Source organism: Aptenodytes patagonicus, chromosome 1, assembly GCF_965638725.1.
Source record: "Aptenodytes patagonicus chromosome 1, bAptPat1.pri.cur, whole genome shotgun sequence".
Lineage (NCBI taxonomy): Eukaryota > Metazoa > Chordata > Aves > Sphenisciformes > Spheniscidae > Aptenodytes > Aptenodytes patagonicus.
Window position 1 is genome coordinate 168,677,649 of NC_134949.1, and position 23,148 is coordinate 168,700,796.

The 23,148-nt window shown below is 39.2% G+C and overlaps 1 protein-coding gene across 2 annotated transcripts in view; it reads left to right on the forward strand.

Moving 5' to 3' along the window:
* The window catches only part of ABCC4 (ATP binding cassette subfamily C member 4 (PEL blood group)), a 160,150-nt gene that overhangs the window by 5,383 nt on the left and 131,619 nt on the right, over window positions 1–23,148 (forward strand). For both annotated transcript variants that reach the window (XM_076362161.1, XM_076362151.1), the window contains exons 2-7: window positions 8,481–8,591; window positions 11,935–12,055; window positions 12,705–12,929; window positions 17,953–18,042; window positions 18,475–18,638; window positions 22,840–22,965. In XM_076362161.1, the coding sequence (XP_076218276.1) occupies window positions 8,481–8,591; window positions 11,935–12,055; window positions 12,705–12,929; window positions 17,953–18,042; window positions 18,475–18,638; window positions 22,840–22,965 (837 nt within the window). The remainder of the gene's footprint in view (window positions 1–8,480; window positions 8,592–11,934; window positions 12,056–12,704; window positions 12,930–17,952; window positions 18,043–18,474; window positions 18,639–22,839; window positions 22,966–23,148) is intronic.

Below are 23,148 nucleotides of genomic sequence, written 5' to 3' on the forward strand. Positions count from 1 at the left end.
ATACGTGGGTAAAGAGTGCTAAATAGATTATATCGACTACGGCAAATGTGTATATTGGAATGTTAGCATTTGCTATCTACAGTAAATACCTGCTTAGATATGCAATTAGATGAACTATTTGAGTATAACAAAACACTGAGGCTATTTGCCTTTGGAATGCCCTATGTAAAGCATGCTGTGTCATTTATGAGAGAAAAATGTCTGTCTTATAATTCCTGCAAAACTTCAAAATTAGGAGTATGTTGTGCTGTTGCTTTTTTCTTTTTTCCCCAAAATCATTTTTTTCACCCACTTCTAGAAAATTCTTCAAGGCCTTAAGTAGAGTGGAAGAGGGAGATAACACAATTAGATTTTGGGAGTGGAAGGTTAAAAAGACCGATCATCTATTTTTTTTTTTTGTATCCCTGGCACCCAACCACTTGTAACAGCAGTATGAACTCACAGGTGATTTTAATTCTTCTTATTTCCATTACTTGCCAGAAAGGATGTTAATACAGAAATTGCTACCGTTAGGTTTCAGCATTTGCATTTTCTTTCGGAAATTGAAATTGGAGACCATTATGCTCAACTAGACTTTCTGTGTAACTTTGGTTTCAGGGTTTGAGCCTTTTTTTTGTTGTTGGTTGCTTTTTTCTATTTAACATGTATGTGAGCTGTAGCAGTTTTTAGATGCATTTTTCAAGTGATGAAGAAGTTGTCCACTTCAACTAAGTTGTTTCAGTAGTTATATAACCTGAGATTAGAAACTTGTTTGGATGACCAATTCTTTTCTGCAAAACTGAAGAACTCTCTTCCCTTTGCTCTACTTAGGCCTTACTTCAGTAAATAGCTTGTACTAAAATTTAGTGTTATGAGGCATGATCTTCAGACGTTTGCATCAAATCTTTGGTATTTTGGATATTCTTCTTTGCATGTGGATGCTGGGTTTGGAATCAATATTTTAATAATAGTCTTTGGAATGCCACAGGTACAGGTGATGCTGCTCCTCCATTCCCTGCTTCCAGGCTCCGCAGAAAATGTTAGTTGCAGTATGCTCTCCCTCCCCCCCCGCCCTGTTTGTACTTCGTCTTGCCATCTGGAATATCAGGAAGTATGTTAGAGTAATCAGATATTTCATACCAGTGTAGATGAACAGCATGAAAATAACCCACAATAAGTGTAATCACATACCAATTGAGTTACCATTAGCATCAGAAAGTTCAGCAACTTAGCTGCTTACACTGTGCTGTGAAAAAGCAACAGCATGGAAGATGAGATGAAGCTGAGTATCAAAGGTTAATACAGTCTGGCATTGGAACTGGAAGCCTGAAGGGTGTTTTTGAGTTAATATGGCTTTGAAGTAATTTCATTGTATTCCTATTTTTTCCTACGGTAAGCTATGAGAAAATCTACTGTTTAAGCTGCAGTAAGCCGGGGAGGGAAGTTGCAACCAAAACACCAGTTAAAAAGCATCTGAAGAAATACCAGAACTTACTCTGTTTACTTTATTAATTGTAGATGACTGCCTTGGTAAGGGGAAGTGAGAAAAGGCAGCTTACTGAAGAGAATGGGTGGGCATGTGAAATAGAGATAGGTTAAAAAAAAGATGAAAATCACATGATGACTACAAACTGTTGTGATGATATTTCTGAATTCTTGCAAAATAACACTGGAGACTGTCTGTGTGTCCTTCTGTCTGTACATCCCATCCCAACAGTGCTCCTCTGGACTGAGAGCAAGCACATAGCAGTGTTGGATTTGCGCTACTGATGTAGAACTTCCAAGTCTGAAGGCGGGTAATGAACAGTACAACAAAGCAGGTAGACACCTGAGGTAAGCCACGGAGGATAAGCAACATAGATTTATAATCAAAAGGTCCTGTGAGGAAACCCCATGTATTTTACAAAGAAACCAGCTCCAAAGTAGGTGATTAAAAAGAAAGAAATAAGTGTTATTTTGCAGCTTAGTAGTTGAAGTAGTGCTTCCAAGCTGCTCAAGGAGATGAAATCCTAGTGCTATGGAAGAATTTGAGTAAACAAAGGCTCTCCTGTGCAACTGTTGAAAAATAAATGGACATTGAGTGTAAACAGATGATGCTTGTAATGTAATGCACAAATAGGCTTAAGAGGAATGGGGAAAATGCAGTTTGTAAACCACCTCCTTAAGGAATGAGTTGATGAGAGAATACAGGATGTGGCTTTGACTGGGTGCTGTAAATTACCCAGAAGTTAAACTTCTGCCTATAATTACAAATAAAGAAGGACAAAAAGAAAAGATTTTTCTAATTAGAAAAGTAGTTCGTGTAGTCTGATTTTTCTGACTTGGCCAGTGATATAGTGAGGCCTTTTGTGAAACTGGTGAGAGCAAAATTTTGCGCTTGTGTAGAGGAAGGTATCGTAATATGTTAGTGACTGACTATGGTGTAACTGTTGGGGGACTGGTCAGGGCAGTTGTGCCCTGTGGGTGTGCCCAGGGCCCCGACAGACACATCCTTTGGTCTTGGGACATTTTTTATTTGTGTCAGCTTTGTAATGTAATTGTAATGCTTCTTGGCTGATGTTTTGTGACAAACTTTCTCAGTCCGTGAAGAACTTGCAATATATGCATGGGTTTCTGGGAAGCTCTGCAAGCCTGCTCTGCAGTGTGAGAATGGTACTTTTTTGAGCATTTGCAAGCAGGACACGATATAGATCCAGAGGTACAGCAGGTCCCATCCCTGGGTTAATGAACCAGTTGAGCTGGACACTGCTAGTAGTTTAATTATCTATAATGTATTTCTTCCTTGGCTGAAATGAAATTCTTTTGGGATGCTAGCAAACCTAATTTAAAAGCTTTCTCATTTAGGAAATTATATTTCATGCATGAAACAGAGTAGGATGAGTATTCTGATTGCACAATGACCCCGACTTTCGGATAGCAGGGCCTGATTCTCTTACATGCCGTCTCCATAAAGAAGAGGGTGGCTTGAGACCTCCCCTTGACGTCTCACTTCTCTTATGAGGGTAAGAAAACACTGTGTTTCTTAGCTTTTTCTGTAGACCTTAGAGGCTTTCCAAAATCCTGGTGGAGTTGCTCTAATTACAGCTGGTAAAAATTGCACTTTCCTGAACAACCAAGTAAATTGCGTCTGGTTGACGGTGTTGTAATGTTACAGGGTGTATTATGTCAGGGCCCAAGAGTAGAGAAATGCAGGAAGTGAATGTTTATATTGTGGTCTTTGTGTATCTGCTGGTTCAGAAATGAATCACTTTCTTCTTTTATCAGTGCCCAAGGTACTGCTGTAGAGGTGGAAAGCTTTTTGGCGTCAGAGCAGTGAGTTACTGTTTTGCAGTTGGCTATCTCTTGGGTTTGCACCAGGTTACAGAGTGATTTATTTATTTATTTATTTATTAATCTTTATTCCTAGTGACATCAGTATTCTGGCAGTAACAGGGACTAATTCTGGGCTTCTTTCCAGACTGATATCTTTGATCAGCTAATCGGCTTGATAGAACATAGGCATTCCCAGCAGAACAGAAGGTACTTGGGATTCTTTCAGATACTCACATTTTTTGTGTAGTTCATGCTAGCAAAAATTTGGGCTAAGCTCTTTGAAAGGCATCATGTAAACCCTGTGTTTTGAAAGAGTGACTAAAATGAGGTGATATGTAAGAACCAAATAATTATTCAAAATTCTTAGCAAACAGGAAGGTACTTGGGGAAAGAGAAGATGATGACTAAGGGGTCCTATTTTTATTTAAGTTGAACAGCTTCTTCAGAAGGAAATATAGAAATGTGTGACTGAGCTGCGAGCCTTTCCTCCCCACCACGTTGCTTTTCTCTTTCTTCAGGCAGTAGATTGGTAGCGAGTCCATTTTATTTCCATCCTTGGGATAAGAGTGGTCGTTTGCATCACTGTCTATATATTCCCTCCATTTTTCTAGGTCATCTTAATTTTTGTTTATTATTTTAGCTTTTTTTATTACAGAATAATGTGGATTGCACAGTTTCAGTGTTCATTACAAATGCTAATTTTCTGTGGGCTTTTCTTATCCTCCCTTGAAGAGATCAGTGTTAGCTGATCTCTGTTTGGACAAAAGACATACCACTGTAACGAGTAGTCTTCCTTTATGGCGAAGTTGAGGTTTCAGGGATGTTCTTTATGTAGGCCATTGCCTTATTTGCCAGCTTCCTTCAACGGTCCTCTTACAGCACTCTTTAATTTAACTGAGCCTTCAGGCAATAGGAGGGCCTGTTTTGTTTGCTTGTTATGAGTGTGTGACTTGAGTAACAGCAGGCTGCGTGAAATAGGTTGGTCTCAATTCTACTCTTAAGTGCAGAGGATTCCACGGGACGTAATCTGCGTGTGGCATCCTGGTGGAAATTTTTACTTTAATGACTGAATATGAACATCTGCTAAGTCTTCTGTCTGAAAGTAGACCTCCAGCGTGAAGTTCAGGACACGTCAGTGAGGTGGTGAAACTTGAACTGTTCTTGCCATACTGACAGTTTGCAGTGGACAAATAGAAGACCTCATTCTTGGGCTAAAAGCTCTTCAAAGACTGAGCATAATTTGAAAAGAAAAATTTTTAACCTTCTTCTAACGATCTTCAATATAGTCTACAGTAACACAACATACTGTTAAAAGCTTTTGTACTCTTAAGTACAAAGAGTACTTAAGTGCTACTCCATAGCAGTAGCTCTTGAAGATCAGTATTTTGGGGCAGAGTAGTCAGAAAGCTCAACAATGGGTGATTTTTTTCTTTCTTTTTATGCATTTTTTTCCTAACCCTACAGAAACATGTGGACTTGTGTTGAGTCTTTGCCATGTTGTCCATTATAATAAATGAGTCACAAAATGAATTACCACAGTTTTCTGCATACTCTGGATTGGCTTTCCTCTCCGCCTTTAATGTTAAAATAGAGGTTGTAGCGCAATATATTACTGTTTTCAAAATTATGGTTTTAACTAATGGAAAAATGTGAAAAGCACTGAATTTGCACTAGGTCTCACTGGAACTAATAGTCTGAAAACCTTGAGATTTTTGGCAGTTTTTACGCTGCACTATTATCTCCATCTGCTACTTAATTTGGAAATTCAATCTCATAGTGCGTACAGTACTTGATTGGTGTGTAGGTGGAGGGGACAGAAGGGATTTGCTACAAACTGTAGGAACTCAGCGGAGGTGGGTGTATCATCAGTAAGTTTTTTGGAGAGTTTAAGGCCAAAGGAGAAGCTAGATCCCTCTAGCAATCCTGTAGACTTGAGACCGTTATCTTTCATCTGGTTACTTTGCAACTGGGCTACATTATGGCTGTGGTCAACACTTTCTGCTGCTGTTGGCTCTAATGCTCAATCAAACTGACATCGAGAGAGAGCAGTCACCCTCAACAGAAGTATTGTTCTTCCTGTGGGCTGGTTGTGGTTTTTCACCGTGTTTTGAAAACTATAAGTAAAGGAATGGTGTTCTATAGTAACATTAAGAGCACTGTTTTGTTTTTTAGAAGTGTATATTTAAGTGTATTTTTAAAGTGTCTTTTATTTTCCTCTGGGCTTTCTGCTGTATGCCAATAACGGACAGCACTGTTCAGCACTGGTGAGGCCACACCTGGGGTCCTGTGTCCAGTTCTGGGCTCCCCAGTACATGAGAGACATGGACATACTGGAGGCAGTCCATCAAAGGGCCATGAAGATGATGAAGGGACTGGAGCATCTCTCCTGTGAGGAGAGGCTGAGAGCTGGGACTGTTCAGCCTGGAGAAGAGAAGGCTCAGGGGGATCTCATCAATGTGTATAAATACCTGAAGGGAGGGTGCAAAGAGGACAGAGCCAGGCCCTGCTCAGTGGTGCCCAGTGACAGGACCAGAGGCAATGGGCACAAACTGAAACACAGGAGGTTCCCTCTGAACATCAGGAAACACTTTGTCACTGTGAGGGTGACCGAGCACTGGCACAGGTTGCCCAGAGAGGTTGAGGAGACCTTGGAGATCTTCAAAAGCTGTCTGGACATGGTCCTGGCAACTGTCTCTAGGTCGTCTTGCTTGAGCAGGGGGGGTTGGACCAGCTGACCCCCAGAGGTCCCTTCAGACCTCAGCCATTCTGTGATTCTGTAATAAATATCCTATTTATGCTCCTTGTTAAAGTTAAATGTCAGAAAGATTTTTGTTTTCACCCCCTTGGCAGCGGTAGCTAGTGGAATCTTGTAACCATTTCCATAGATGTGAGAAGGACTTATCTCTGTATTTTCCTGAAAGGGCTGCCTCATCCTGATTCTCATGCTAAAGGAGTTGGGGAAGATAACTTGTTCTCTCCTCTATCCTTCTCTGTCAGAAAGGAGACCTGTGACTTGTTTATGGAGTACACTGTAGGCTAATACTGATGTTGCAGGAGGAGGAACGCTTGGTATTGGCCATATGAGTCAAGTGAAGTCTGCAGATCTTTCCCATAACTGTCTGTCCTGGAGCAAATAGAGGCTCTCTCGTCCAGCAGGCAGAAATTGTTTGAATGGCCTTGAGGTTATTTGCTTCATGTCTGCTTTTTACCTGTGGTCGGCAGCAAGAACTGAGGCCGAAGAAGAAATGTTTCAATGGAACAGGTTCATTGTGTCAAACCAGGCAGAAGCTTTTCTGCTGGTTGGAGCAATTGATCTTCAAGACATTTGGTCAGGAGCTGAAGGGAAGTTGTGGCAGCGATTTGGGCCGTGATGCTATTTGGCCATACAGTTCAAGGAACAGACTTGTCTGACAAGTACTTTCTATTTCTAATTGTACCTTTAACATACATAGAGAACTTGATCTGTATGATATGTAAACTGTCTTCAGTACTTGCTCCAAGAGTTTAAAAAGGGCTGTTAGGCATCAGAGATGCTACTCTAAAGATAGAATAGAGACTTAATCTTTGAATGAGTCACACAAACACTGTGCTAACACGCTAAGTAGTGAAGGAGAAGCACTATTAATCCCATTTGTTACATGCAGTTGTGCCACAGAGCCTGTGAAAAAGGTTTTTGCAACAGTTCTATCTTTGAAAAAACTCTGAGCCCCCTCTTCTAGGGTTCAGTCTGCCCCTCCACCTTCTCTAATCAACAAACTTCTCATAAGCCAGTGTATACAAAATTAAATTGGAACATGCCTGAGCAGGAAATGCAAAGCTGGTTGTATTCATAACCACCATTGTGGTTGTGAATAAATAAATGCCCTCATTGTAAACCATTCCAGTTTTGAATTCTCACATGTTGGCCTTCCAGAAAATAATACACTTCACCTAGTGCACCAGGTGCTCTTTTAAAAACTGTGTTGGTGAAGTCAGGGAGTAATTAAGCATCAGAAACTAAACAGCAGTTATGAACTTTCACAGGCAATCAACATCAGACAAACATCTTGCCATGAGTGCGAGTGTTTTTTCCAAAACAGGTCCATCCCTGACCTCTTGGTTCTGATCGTGTTGGCCATCTGAGAAAGTACTTGTAGGAAACAAGCCTGAGAGCTAAAACCCGCACTTCTCGTGGAAACCAAGTATCATGGATTCAGTAGAGACAAACTAAGTGGCAAACTGCAGTTTCCCTACCCGCCCTGTTCCCACTAAACCATGGATGTTTCAGAGTTGTTAATTCTCTTTTGTTCCATCTCATGAACAACTTAGTCACTTTTGTGCTTTCTGCCATACATCTGCTCTGTGGAGCACAGCTGAAACTGTTTGGACCTCCTTGACCTATGTTTCAGGCTTGAAGAAGGATATAGGTGCATAAAAGCTAGTCTTACTGTTCCCTGACAGTGTTATTTGATCTAACAAAATATTGCCTTTGCAAACAAACCTACAGTAGTGCTATTACAATTTGTTTTCAAAGCGCTCTCATAAAATACTGAGCTTTTAAAAATCTGTCCGCTAAGGAAATTGAGCTGTTAGACAATATCTTCCTTTTTTGAACCTACATGCTGTGACAGTGTGCTTTTTGTTTATATTTCCAAACATGGCTAAGATCAGTTCTAGTAATAATCCATTATTTACCCATTTTTACATTTGAGTGGTTGTCTTTAAATTGCTGACCTTTAATATTTGTCAAGATGGCAGTTGAACAGAAGTTATTTTTTTCCCCATGTAAATAAATAGCCACGCTAGTTACAAAAAATGTCTTTTAATACGTATTACAATTTTATTTACAACTCTGTCAATATTTTAATAGTTGGATTAAGTTCTGTTTTTTCCTAAATATTTAAATGAATGCCAATTTTCCTTAAATATAGGGAAACACTGTAAGAAAACAGTTGCCTAAAGGCCAAGAAGAGTTGTGCTGACTGTCTGGATGCCTGAGAGTAAGGTGCTATGGGGCATGAAATGCTTTCCCATTTGGAAAATGGGGGTGACTTAATTGTTAGTTAAGAGAAAAGTGCAGTAAAATGTGTGGATGTTCAGTGACGCAGGAGAAGAGGAGGGAAGAAAGGGGTAAAAGAATTAAATTAATACGTAAAGAAATTACTCTCTTGGTCTGCTGATCAGTTTATTAATAATTTGTATTTAAATAGGTGGTTGAATCCCTTATTTATTATTGGCCATAAACGGAAGCTTGAAGAAGATGATATGTATAAAGTGCTGCCAGAAGATTCCTCAGAGAAGCTTGGAGAGGAATTGCAGTGGTAAGGAGAAAAATAATTGTTCTCTTTCATTGTATTTCTGCTGGTGAAGGTGAGAGTTTTATTCCTATCCTAAAATTAAAAAAGGTTGTTGTGAAGTTTCACAAGGTCTACTGTTAAAAATGCTGAAGAGCTAAGAGTAATATTTAGAATTTGTTTACCATGGAAGCATTTTAATTTTTTTCAAGTAACACATAATGAAGATGTATTAGAGTATTTCTATTATGTCATGTATAATTAATATGACACTTTGCAGAATGCTTGGAAAAGAAAACTTTTCATCAACTGTTACTGCAGTAATCCTTAATAAATTAATGTGAGTTTTCTTGGTCTGTGGTAGAATAGCTATGGAAACCTTTTAAATAAAAGTAGGGAAGAAGTTTTAGGTTTTCTTCTTCATTGTTTTTGAGCACAAACTGAATTAAGCGACAGCTGTGTACCCGTTAGATATGTGTGTATATAAATACATGTATGTTGAAAATATGTGTTGTGGTTTAACCTGGCAGGCAGCTAAACACCACACCAGCTGTTTGCTCACTCCCCCCCCCTCCCCAGTGGGATGGGGGGAGAGAATTGGAAAAAAAAAAGTAAAATTCGTGGGTTGAGATAAAGACGGTTTAATAGGACAGAAAAGGAAGGGAAAATAGTAATAATAACGATAAAAGAATATACAAAATAAGTGATGCACAATGCAATTGCTCACTACCCGCCGACCAATGCCCAGCCAGTTCCTGAGCAGCGGTTACCGCCCCCCGGCCAACTCCCCCCAGTTTATGTCCTGAGCATGACGTCACATGGTATGGAATGTCCCTTTGGCCAGTTTGGGTCAGCTGTCCTGGCTGTGTCCCTTCCCAGCTTCTTGTGCACCTCCAGCCTTCTCAGTGGGTAGAGCATGGGAAGCTGAGAAGTCCTTGACTAGTGTAAGCACTACTTAGCAACAGCTAAAACATCGGTGTGTTATCAACATTATTCTCATCCTAAATCCAAAATACAGCACTGTACCAGCTACTATTTTTCGTGCCCCTGTACTCGGCCCTGGTGAGGCCGCACCTCGAATACTGTGTTCAGTTTTGGGCCCCTCACTACAAGAAGGACGTCGAGGTGCTGGAGCGTGTCCAGAGAAGGGCAACGAGGCTGGTGAAGGGTCTGGAGAACAAGTCCTGTGAGGAGCGGCTGAGGGAACTGGGGTTGTTTAGCCTGGAGAAGAGGAGGCTGAGGGGAGACCTCATCGCTCTCTACAACTCCCTGAAAGGAGGTTGTAGCGAGGTGGGTGTCGGTCTCTTCTCCCAAGTAACAAGCGATAGGACGAGAGGAAATGGCCTCAAGTTGCGCCAGGGGAGGTTTAGATTGGATGTAAGGAAAAATTTCTTTACTGAAAGAGTGGTGAAACATTGGAAGAGGCTGCCCAGGGAAGTGGTCGAGTCCCCATCCCTGGAGGTATTTAAAAGACGAGTAGATGAGGCACTTAGGGACATGGTTTAGTGGGCATGGTGGTGTTGGGTCGACGGTTGGACTCGATGATCTTAGAGGTCTTTTCCAACCTCAATGATTCTATGATTCTACTAGGAAGAAAATTAACTCTATCCCAGCCGAAACCAGGACAATATGCCACTCTTTGGCAAAGTGGATAAAATGCCTTGGACATCTAAAAGCTTGTGTCTAGGAGGTGTTTCTGTTTTGTTATAAATACTCTTTCACGGACTGTGTACCAATTCCTGTCATCAATGAACCCAGGAGGATCTATCTCTTTTTCTTTTAATAGTGAAATATCTTCCAAGAGTAACAGTTTATGTAAATTGTCTTGAACCTTGCAACAGAGAAGATTTTTGTCTTAAAATAATCTTTTGTTAAATATAATTAGAGGAAGAGGTGTTTCCTAATGAAAGGTGGCTCCTGTATTTAGAATGTGTGGCCTTGCTATTTCTTGCTTTTACACTGAAGGTAGAACAAATCAACTTTTCTAATAGTTTGGTTGGGATGAGAGATTCCTCAAGAAGTAAAAAAGAATCCAAAACCAAAAGGTTATGACCAGGCCTTACATCATCCTGCTCTGGATGAGTTAACTAGAGAAAGAGGGACAGTGATAAGCTCACAGCAGTGCAGCTTTTAACATCTCTTTAGCTGGAGAGCTTTGCCAAATTCCGCGGATGTGTCTTGAAGCAGTTCAGGGAGTTTGCTGTGGAGGAAGATGGACTCTTTCCAGTGATTCTTACAGTAAAAGCACACGCTTTCCGTGAGTCAGGAAATGGTAGAAAATACAGCATGCAAAAAAAAGAGCGTTTTTTAATTCTTTAGTGTACTTGGCCAAGAAGCAGAGACTATAATTCATAAATAGCCACCTGAGGAAATAGCTTTTTCTCTTGGGCCAGCAAACCCCACAGAATCTACACAGGTGCAATTCTGATTCTGAAACATTTAGGCAATAACTCTATAATCCTTGTAGCATAAAAGAGGATAAAAATGAAAAAGTTTTGTCTTCCTATCCATAATGTATGCTTCAAACTTGTGTGCCTTCTTGCAAAATAATTTGGCTTTCATGCCTTAGACTCATTTCAGCCCTCAAACTAGCAAGGTCAGAGAGCCTGGCAGACAATATTTAGCCTCCAGAAGCAAGGGGAGTATCCTGGCTGACAACAGCGTGCTTTAAGAAGTCTGCTTAAGTTCTGATACTTTCTTGTTAAAATCATTCTTGTTATTACTGTCTTTGATTTTAACGTGAACAGATTGTGTCCTACTTGTGGGCAGGCACGCAGTAACTCAAAGGTCTTTGCCACTTTGCTGCTGTAATCCTTGTCTTCAGAGAGACATGGGGAGTGTTAAGTGACAAAACTGCTGCAGACAGTTCCCTCTGCTCTTGTGCCGTATCTGCTTGTCCTCATCAAAGCATGTGGTGGAAAAAAGAAAGGGCCAGACGTGAGAAAGGGTTGTGCATCACAGCCTTTCTGGGGAAGTGCAGAGCTTCTAAGAAGATAAAGGCAGTCCATGCTGCCTCAGTTTAGTCCATGGTCAGGAGATCATATGATAATAGGCTCTTAACTAAGGTGAGTGGCTGTCTGCACTGAGAGGAGACGAAAGAAGGAAAGGGTTCCTCATCTGCAAATATGTCAAAGGCAATAGTCAACAGTGAATTGTTTGTGATTATACAAGAGCAAATAGTCCTATAATGCTAAGTACAACGTGTTTATGTGAATGAGAAAACATGACTATCTTAACTTCTTTAATATTTTTTTTTGTTGTATAAAAGTGATCATGGCAATCTGGCTGTAAGTCTGAAAGTATTTTATTCCGGGTAATTGCTTTATGATTTTACTTCTGTCCTCCAGCACGTTTGTGTTTTGTTTGTCAGGTACTGGGATAAAGAGGTGCAAAAAGCAAAAAAGAGAGGAAAAACGCCGCATTTAACAAAAGCCATTATTCTTTGTTACTGGAAATCCTATTTAGTTTTTGGAATTTTCACAATGATTGAGGTAAGTGGTGTAAAACGTCATACAACGCATTTCTTGGCTAACAGCAATGTGAAACTTAGCCTCTTAAATTGCATGATACTTACTGGTGACTTCATGCTGGGCTGTTCAGAGAATCTGTGATGTTCATGTACTCTCTCAGAAAAGTAAAACAGAGCTACAGCCCCGTAGAGACTGAAAAATTGAGTTGTAACTGTGGGATTATGATGTGGAACACAGAGCTGATTTTTGAGACATTGCAAGCCATTGACTTGCTTTGTAAGGCTTAGCTGTATTTTATGTATCTGAGTGGGGTGCCCCATAGAAAAAAGGTTTTTTTGCTATATGTAAATGGCTGTAAAGGAGGCACCGTCATCTTTAAAACTGGAAATGTAATACATATTCATGCAATTTTTATAACATCAACATTTTTATTGGTAATTGAGAGAGTTCTTTTTAAAGATTCAGCTAAATTTTAATGTGGAATGTATTTCTTTTGGATTATGTGTTGATAAAAATTGGCTTGACATTTTAGAGCACAATAAAGACAAAATAATAGGGGATGTGACTTGGAGCAGTACTTGGCTCTTGTTTGCCTGGTTACAAACTTGGGTGGCATGGTATGATATGAAACTGTTAATACTTTTTTCCCCTTTTTTTTTTTTTTTTTCAGGAAACCCTCAAAATAATTCAGCCAATATTTTTGGGAAAAATTATTAATTATTTTGAAAATTATGATTCCTCAGATGAGGTAGCTTTGAATTTTGCATATTGCTACGCAGCTGCTCTGTCTGTGTGCACACTTATTCTAGCTATAATGCACCACTTATACTTCTATCATGTACAGCGGGCTGGCATGAAGCTGAGGGTAGCTATGTGCCATATGATTTATCGGAAGGTAAGCAAGCCTGTTCACAGGTATATTTGGCATTTGACAGCTATTTCATTAGAGGAGTTAAAAAATACAGTTATTTGTTATGTTCATGCTTGTAATTCCATTGAAGTTACTCATTTGTAGAAATGTAATGCATGCTAATATGTATCAGACCTCAAATGTATATATGTGCTTTTGTTCTCTCTTTGGTAATACGGTGTCTGAATGACAGCTTCAGTCCTCCTAGTGAAGGTGGTGAGTTAGATAGCCCTAAAGCCTAGGAGGAGCTGCTGATTTTCGCCTGCTCGTGCTGTTGGAGAAGAGCTCCCCCATTGCTGGTGGAAGGGTTGTGTGCTGGAGCATTAAGAGGCCATCAGCATACAGCAGGAGAGGGGCAGAGCACCCAGGGAATCCTAGCAGTTACTCAGCCCTGCAGTTTCATCCCAGGGGAGGACGTTATGCTTGGCTGTCACCATCTGCTTCAGCACTCTGTTACCTGGGAATTGCTTCACTGTCCAATTCCCTTCCCTCCCCCCCCCTCCCCCCCCCCGCCCTGTTGTGGTTGATGGTGGGATTTATTTATATTTTCTTGCGGCAATGCTGTAGAGCTAGTGAGTTGCTTCCTTTGCGGGTCAGAGAGGCTGGCCCCCTCTCTCGGAGCATCCATCAGGTTAGTTCAGGGAGAGGCAGCAGTACTGCGGTACTGCTGCTGCCCTCTCCAGGCTGGAGGGGATGCTCGGCGTCTTCACAGGCAGGTCCCTTTAGTATTCCTCCTACTTGGGGGGGAAGAGAGGAGTGGGCAAAGGAGAGACGGTTCAGAATCAAGCTGGATCCTAAAGGTAGGGTAGAGCTGGTTTTTAGTATCAGTTACTGGTTTTACTGTGGGAGCACTGGAGTCCTTCATTAAAGCCAATGAAGTATGAGAAGGGATGTACGTTCAGTAAGCTGTGGTTTCTTTGCTGTCTGTGTGTCCTGATCAAGAAATAGCTGTCCTCGACTACAGATGGAGCTGAGGCCGCTGTCAGATGGAAAGTGGAACAAGAGAAGTTACGGGTATTACCTACAGGAAGGAGTTGAGCGACATCCAGAATGAAATGCTGGCCTTGGTGTTTGCTGTGGGGAGCAAGCAACCCAATTGTAAATGTCTGCTTCCCTCTTCTGAAGCTGTTGGCAATACCTGAACCATTGAACCCGTCTCTGCTTCCAACCAGGAAGTCCCTACTGGGGATGCTGGAAGGGAAAATGCCCTATCTTTCTACCTTTAGTGCTGCTAGAATAGTGACCTGCCAGTTCTTACCTTAGCAAAGAAGTTTAATTGAAGGATCAGGACTGTAAAGTTTCTTTAGAATGTAAAGAAATCCATGTTATTTTAGCCATTAAACATAGGTACCATCCACTTAAGGCAAACGCTTGTGCTACTGGTATAGGTCATGCAAAGGTTTTGGGCAAAGCAGTAAAGTGAGGAGAGTGAAAATGTCCCCATTGTAAGTGGTGATTGCTTTTCATGCACATATTTATTCTCCTCCCTCTTCTGATACCTTGGAAATTATCCTCTGGGAACTTGGCTTTAACATGGCACATTGCTTTCTTGTACACAAACATGTCTCTAAGGTATTAATTTACTAAACTGATTATCATAACACAGTTTGAAATTCATGAAATATGTATATAGCGATGTTGTTTGTTGTTGTGTTGATATTAGCTTAGAAGCTTGGAAAAGAAATGTTCATAATGTGCACCCTTCTTTCTAGAGATGTGATTAAATGGAAAATTAATCTCCCCTCATCTCATAAATGTTTACTCCTGAGGGTGAAGGCTGAGGTCACAGCAGAACATTGATAAACCTTTCTAATCATGTCTTCATTATCTGAGGCTTATAGATAGGTCATACTTTCTCTTTATCCTCATATAGGCTTTTGAAAGAATCTGGATGCTAATTTACCAGCACTTTTGCGGTGTTTGTTAATTGCTGTAGTAAATAAAAACTTGGATTTGCAAGGATGAGTGGGTTGGATGAGAGAGCATCCTTAATACAGAACTTCAAGTGCTCATAATTCTTAAGTTTTAGACCCTTTTTCCTTTTCTGGAAAGTTAAAATCTCATTTGCAAAAAGCCTGTATTCAAACTCCAAGATGTTTTGTGATCAGTAAGAAGTATTAGTGATGCACGCAGGAAGCTTGTAACAAAAATGAAAATGGAATGTCTCATGACTCAATCTCATATTTTAAAACCAAAGGCTACTGATGGGAGGCTGATTTTTTTTTTTTTTTTTTTTTTTTAGACTTAACTTTTAGAAGTTCTTTGAGGTTCAGAATAAACACTAAAGCAGCTTAAGCTGTGGAGTAGTTGGTTGAGACAGAAAGCAGCCAAAAAGGTGTCAGGAGTTATTTGATTGAACAGTTATATTATTCCTTTCTATGGTCAGTTCTCCTTTTTTAATGTGCTTTTGAATTAACTCTTTGGGGCAGGGAGAGATTAAAACACTAAGATGGGAGTACAGAAGGCAAATATGGTTAAAGAATTCAAATGGGCCTGTGCAATTACATCTGGGGGAAAAAAAGTTGTTTAACCTAAGACACTGAGCTTACAAACTGCTCTCATTAGTTCATATAATTAAAACCTATTTTCCTTGAGAAAGGGTGCTTGCTGGGAAATACATCTGTACGGAAAATTTATAGACAGAACATCAAGCAGCTCTTTGTGCTGAAAACAGATAATTGGCAAATGTAAAATAAAATGTAAATTCAAACTACAGTTGCTTTTTAAAAAGGTGTGTGGCTCTAGATATAATCTTCAGTAGTATTTCTTACCTTCGGAGTGAATTTATAAATGTTATAGTCAAAACAGTATTTAAAGCCACAGTGTACTGACTTTGGCTGGGATAAAGTTAATTTTCTTCACAGCAGCTCGTATGGTGCTGTGTTTCGGATGTGGTACAAGGGGAAAGTACCAAAACAGGACTTTTTGGTAGAAATTGGTTACATAAGTAAAACTGCTGCTTTGTGTCCAATGTTTCCATTTCCTTCTGTATACTTTGCCGTCTAGACAGGCCCATTCAGACAGGAAAATGTAAGGCTTATTTCACTTTAAAAAAAAAAAAAAAAAAAAAAGAAAAACCAGTGCTACTTCAAAAGCAGTTTTGAAGCAGGAAGGGAAGAATAAAATTGCATTGTCACTGACACTGCAAAGGGCTGTCTCTTCCCTGAGAAGACAAATCAGTTACAGATGAGCACCCTCCTTTTGGCTCAGATGCTTGCATGGTTCCTCCTGAGACTCTCTTGGTCAAAATGAACTGGGCTAGTACATTTTGAAACTGTTTTCGCTGCCCGTGTCTGAAAAGGCTAGGAAGAGGTCAGAAAGGTGACTTAGGTGGCGGGTCTGAGACAGACCCGGGCTGTGGGCCACTAGCAAGACACCAGTGCAGTGTTCTCCCGGGTGGCTCAGGTGGACCTCAAATAGCAGATATGTCCGCGTTGTAAAGGAGTAAGTAGCGGTAGGTGCTGTAAACACACCCTGGTGAGCAACTTCTTCAAACACGCATCACTTGAACTCCCATTATTATGGTCTACGGCTATCTAACAGCTTTTCTGGGAGCTTATCAACCTTGATCTGTGGTGTGGAGTAAACATGATAGAAACGTGGGTGTGCTGTGGCTGCATTACCTGCAGGCAGCTTTGCGGGGGATTTCAGATGTGTGAGAGACAAATGGCTTAAGACAGGGAATGAAGCAATGATTTTCTCAAATAATTAAATCCCGTCTCTCATATACCCAGTATCCTAGATTTATTATTGGAGTATCAGAGGAATTTCTTAGTGGAGTTTTAAATGTTTCTGCCTGCTGGTTTCAATGAAGTTAGGGTTGGGATTCTCTCTGTGATTAATACCTTTGTAACCCAACAGTGAGGTGCAAGAAAGGTAAGGCACTTTGTTTGAAATGATGCTTTGAATAGTACTTTGATGTCTGATGTTATTTCATCTGATCTAAAATACTGGAATAATATTTTTGAAACAACTAGTGCTTTTCAGGTTAGATTATTGATCAAAAAGAAATCCTAATAATAACTGTTTGGATAGGGAGAAGTAGATGTGCACAGCCTAAAAATGCGAGGTTTTGTTTTTGAGGAGTGAACTATTCCTGTTACAGGAAAACATGTAACATGGTTTGTATATTTTTTTACTTGTGCTGCAAAACTGTGTTTTCTTTCTAGCAGGTGTGGAAGGAAGCAGGGTCTGTTATTGGTGTGTTTTGAGCTATTTCAGTTTGGCTCTTTGCAGTAATGTTCAGACTGCATATTTCCAGATGTGATTTTTTTGGGGGGTATTTTTTAATCACATACTATTTTCTACTGATTAACTTAGTTATTAACATATAAAACTATTTGATACTTACTCTTGCTGCTTTTCATAGCATGTGCTAAATAAACTTCATTTAATATAATTCAGAAATCTTATGATTTTACAATAGTTATTAAGGGAAATACTTATTAATTTGTAAAGGGATATTAACTCTGATTTGCAAAGACAGAAAGCGCAGTTTGCAGTGTTAGCAAGAACTGATAGGGTAAAATGAGTAACTTGTTTTTTTTCTCTTCTGTCAGGAATCTCATTCAATTGGCCAAACATTGTCCTGATTTTAATTTGGTCTTCAGGTGGAGTTTCCCTGTTTTGAACATATGCTAATAATGTGGGGGAGAGCAATGCAACTGAAAAGTTACAGGCTGTTTTGTTTAGCTTTAATAACTTGCCATGTTGGCATTTTTCCATTTTTTAATCACTTCAGACATGAAGATAGTTATGGCACTTTTGTTCTCGCAGTCCTTCCCTAGACTTTTTTTATACTTTCTTCTTCAGGACTTTCTTCAGCATATTTAACCTAACCTACATGTTATCTAAGGTTCTTGAACTGTGCCCAGGTATTCTCAGGCAAAAGCTGAGATAGGCCTTCAGCTTTTGCCCCGGTATTGTATTTGTGTATTGAGTCTTCTGTGTATGGGTGTACTGTGCTCTATAAGCTGTGACAATTGGAGACTGTTCTGATTTTTTTTAGGCACTTCGTCTCAGTAACGTAGCTATGGCAAAAACTACCACTGGTCAAATAGTAAATCTTCTGTCAAATGATGTGAACAAATTTGATCAGGTAAGAAGTATTACAGATCTTTCCAAGGGGCTGAAGAAATTGTGGGGTTTGAGTTAAGAAGTTTTTGTTTACAACTGGTGATTAAGTGTTTCTTATGAACATTTCTTCTAGTTGTTTCTCGAACATCATAGGAAGAGAAATATTCTCTTAAAATACGGGAGGAAAACATACTCCCCCCCCATTTTCCTGCTGTTTTCCTAAGCTCAGAGAAATGTTGGTGCATGAAGATGAAACAAAATCAATGTGGTAATTTGATTACTTTTTGGAGGTTAGGCACCTCCATGTACATATAGGTCTCTGAATCTGGTGCAGAAGTCTCACTGGATGCCTCAGTACCTGCCGCAGGCAAAGGTGCTTCCTCAACTTTGTGTTATTAGGGTTTAATTTTTTAGCTACCAAAAGCTGATTTTTGTTTCTTAACTGTTTGGCTAGGTAACGATTTTCTTGCACTTCTTGTGGGCTGGACCAATTCAAGCTGTAGCAGTAACAGTACTTCTCTGGATGGAGATAGGCCCATCATGTCTTGCAGGAATGGCAGTTCTGATTATTCTTCTTCCTGTCCAGACCTGCATTGGGAGGCTTTTTTCTTCCCTAAGGTAAGGTCACATGTGTTGGGTTGTAGGTATTTTCTGTCCTGGGTTTTAAAATGTGGATACTGGATGGAGGTGGAGTACTGCTCTGAGATCAGCTTCTGTCTGGTGAGGGTTTTTGTGTTCTCTTTTGTCTTTGCCAATGTTTTTCATAGACGCTAATCTGAGATTTCTGAATTCCTGTTTAGGGACTTGAAGTGGTCTGTCTTCCAGACATGCTGAAAATATCTGCTACTCATTAGCTGTCCAGTATATTAAAAGAGTTGGGCTACTTCTGTAGCTACCTTGCTATAGATCGTGGCATAGAATTGTGTAATTCCTTGAACTTTGCCTTCCTGCATTGATGCTTAGGGAGTGGTTACTACAAAGGCAATACTGTCAGTCCTGCCCTAAGTTTGACTTACTGGGGTGATACAGGAATTGCAGCAGAAAGCTCTGAAGGTTTCATGTTCAAAGATCATGTTCTCTCTCCTCCAAAACAAAGATGCAGAGAGAAAAAAAGGGAAGGAACTGAGAGAGAAAGGAGAAAAAAATTATGATGGTGGTTTTGATGCCAGCTATGAGGTTTCTAACTGTAAGGTTCTAGGCTGTGGAGATCTAAAATGAGTTTCCAGTAATTTTCCAGTATCAGACAAATTTAATTTGTTTTTCTGACTTCCTCCTAAAAAAAAAAGACTTGCCTCAAGTGGGAATATTGAATTATCTTCAATGTTCTCGCTTCCTAACTTTCTTTTCCTTGTGTAATTAATCATGCTCTACTTACATCATGAGTTTATAAATGGCTTTTGCATCTAAATAGGAATATTTTTGTGTTCCGTTACTGTGTACGCATATGCTTAGTAGTGTTATGCATCTTTGTTGCATTTGTATTCAGGGTGAATAGGTTCCTTCTAGCTCTTTGGATAAGTAAAACTTTTTTTAGTGAGTTACTGTTGTTTTCAAGTTGTATTTTAAGACAAGTTTTCCAGAGATATTGAGACTGGCATTGCCATTGCATGGCTAGGTATGAAGAGAGAGCTGAGAATTACAAAATGAGACCAACTCATAGACTTCCTTCTATTTGTAACCACTGTGATAGTCTTCAGTTATTATGCTCACGTGCTATTTCTCAAATAATGAGCCATTCAGTGTTCTCTGTCAAATTTTTAGGTTTTTTATGATAAAACCTGTTTGTAGAACACTTCCAGTATATTCTTACATGTGCATTTTCACTGCCTGTGTAATACGCACGCATAAGTATCATGCTACTTCGCTGTTTGGGTTTTTTGAGTTTCAAGTTTTTGAGGTTTTAAGCTTTGAGTCAATAATTAAAATACTTAGCACTTAACTAGTGCTTTATCCATGGTGGTAAGCATTATTATCCCCATTTTACAGATGGGAAACTGAGGCACAAAGAGATTAAGGGAGTTGTCCAGGGTCAGACAACAAGGTGACAAAAATCTCATCTCAAAGGTATGTATTTTAAAAGTTAATCAGTGGCAATGTAATATTGTTTGGGTTTTTCCCCCATTCATTAACAGCCACTTGTTTGGATGCAGTGCAAGGGAAAGAATTTGTTAACCAGAAAAACTTTTGCTTGTCTACATGTGCACAGATCTTTGTATTGTGAACAGAAATGTATAGTGAACAGATGGAGTTAATGGAAAAACTGAAATGGATTCCAGCTCTGTAATGATGAGTTGTGTTCACATGGCAATTGCTGGGAAGCTGCATGGATTTAAGGAAATTGGCCTATGAAGAAGTAATTTGAGGATTAAAGCGTTTGCTAAAATCCAGGCACGCTCAGTGTAGCAGCTAATTTGTGCTATTATTCAGCATTGTACTTGTGACCCAGTCTTGTAAACACATATTTGTGCATCCATTTATGACACAGACATTAGCTTTGGTGCTGTAGGAGTGTGCAGGAATAGACTCAGTATCCTATGGAATGGTATACACTGTATTACTCAGTATTGCTTTTACCTGCACAAGTACTAGAAGTTTTACAGAATACACATGACCTAATATATTATTTGAGAAATAGTTCAATTATTGGACTGAAGACCATTTTATATATATTTATTCACAAGAGCTCAACCCTTTCACTGCTTAGCCATGCAACTGTAATATTCTCATTTAAAGCCCTTTTAATTTTTTTTTAAGAGAAAAACTATGTGGAACTGTTGTGTCAGACATGATTAAAACCCACCAAATATGCCTCAGGAAAGCAAAAAGGAATTCTGCAGCTTGCTTAATTTAGAATGGCTATTGGTATCATAGAAGAGACTTCCCAGACACTTGAAGAATTTTCAGGTCCTTTCCTTGTGCTCTTAAGCATGCTATGTGAGCATGTGTTTCCCAGTCGTCCTGATCTGCGTGTACTCTGAACTTAACATTTTCAAAACCGGGGACACGTCTTCCTCTGCTGTAAATTGCTATCGGTGCACTGGAAGTCAGTGTACTTTAAACCATTATATAATGTCTCTGAGACTGTGGCTTCTGGTATGTATGTACAAAATAAGCTTTTTGCAATGTAGAGGAGTGTAACTTAAAAAAACCAAAGAAAAATACCGCCCCCCCCCCCCCCCCCCCCCCCGAACATTTTAAAGCAATTTGAAAGAGGATGGTTGCTATGATAACATTTCAGCAGGAAAACTGAAGAATTAGTTTGAGAACTATAGCCTTTTTGAATCACACCATTTAAAAAAGAAACCTCTGTTAACTTATTATTTTGTATCATCTTCAACTTTGTTATCTGGAGACCAAGCCTGGAAGTTAGGTCTGAAAGGTGACTGTTTCAAAAGATTGTGGGTTAGAATTGTTGTTTGCTGCTGCAGAGACAGGAACAACACATGCTAAATTTTGCCTTTTGCAGTGTTGTGTATGGGGAAGAGAGGATGAGCTCTCACATTCTTTGAGGATTTGTTTTTCTTTCACTGTTTCTTTTTGGAAAAGGAAAAGAGGACTTAGCAAAGGTAATCTCATTCCATGTCAGTATGGTTGGTTTAGGCTAAGCTATATTCCTCAGTCTTAATAAGAAGCCTTGATTGTATTAGGACCAAAGTCCTACACTTCTTTTGTCAGTTTTCTTGTATAAATATTTCTTAATACCCTGCTTCAGCCATCCCAACATTTATGGAACGCTGGTGCTGAGCAGTTTTTTTAAAATGACGAGCAGGCGCCTGAAATTCTTTCTACTTAAGTGCTTTAAACACGGCTATTTCTTCCAGAGCATCAGAGAAATGTTACAGGGGGCAGGTTAAGCTGACAAAACCCAGCCACCCCTTCTAAAGAGCTTTTTTTTTTCCTTTTTTCCTTTTTTCTTTTTTTTTTTTTAAATATGATCTCTGAATCTTAACTTTCATTGGTATATACAAAAATAAGTAATTTAACAGGAAAAGGTACGTTTTATCAAAATAAGGCCTACCATAGCTCACTATGTGCGAAGTATGTTTGTCTACCTGAATGAATTCAGAATTGTAATAGGCTTTATTAGCATGGTTTATGCATTTGTTACATGGCTTCTAACTTTCAATGCTTTTTTCCTAATTAAAACTGTGACTTTATTATTTAATTATATATATTTTCTAGTTTGTTCATTAGTGCAAACATAATGTGGGACTAAAATAGATATATTTACTTTAGTGTTAATTACAATTAATACTTAAATAATATTTATTTATTGAACAAAACCGTATCTAGATTAGCTCTCCTAAATTATAGCTCATGTACTGTTACTAAGTAATCTTTGCTTCAACTAGAGTTAATCTTAAAAAGACACAGAGACCAGTTTCTTCAACATCGGAAGAGCCTTATGAGAAGGGTTGTTATTTTGGCATTTTAAAACCATTTTAAAAGTAACTTTCTGATTTTTGTTTAGTTCTAAATTTAATATTTGTAAATTTTTTTTATTTGTGGGTTTTTTTGGTACACAAATACGTTGTTTAAGGAATACCATGTGTTTGAGCAAGCTGACATATAATTCTGAACATTGAATCAACTCACAGTTCCTTGAGAATAGGGAATACCAGGAATACAGACATACCAAGTCTGTCTGTGTGTCAGCTTTAAGATACTGTTTTAGGAAGACCCTTTAATGCAATTACAATTATATGAATCCTCTTTACAAGTAAAAGCAAAAACTTCATTAATATGAGTATGTTATGTGATTGTAAATAGTCTCTCTTCTTTTGAGAATCTGAGAATTTTTACTTTGTGCTATTTCCAGAAGCAAGACAGCAGCCTTAACAGATGTCAGGATTAGGACCATGAATGAAGTCATAAGTGGTATGAAGATAATAAAGATGTATGCTTGGGAAAAATCATTTGCAGAACTTGTCAATGGTTTAAGAAGGTAATCCTGGAAAGATGCAGCTTGGTATATGATCTATATCTGTTTTCCATTTTACATGCCAATAAGTGCATTATTTTGTGCTTTAAAGTGCAGTTTACTTGAACTTTTTTGGCTTTTTTTTTTTTTTAATTAACTTTCTGTAGCAAGAGTGAAGGAATGGAAATACATCCTAAGGGGACAGAA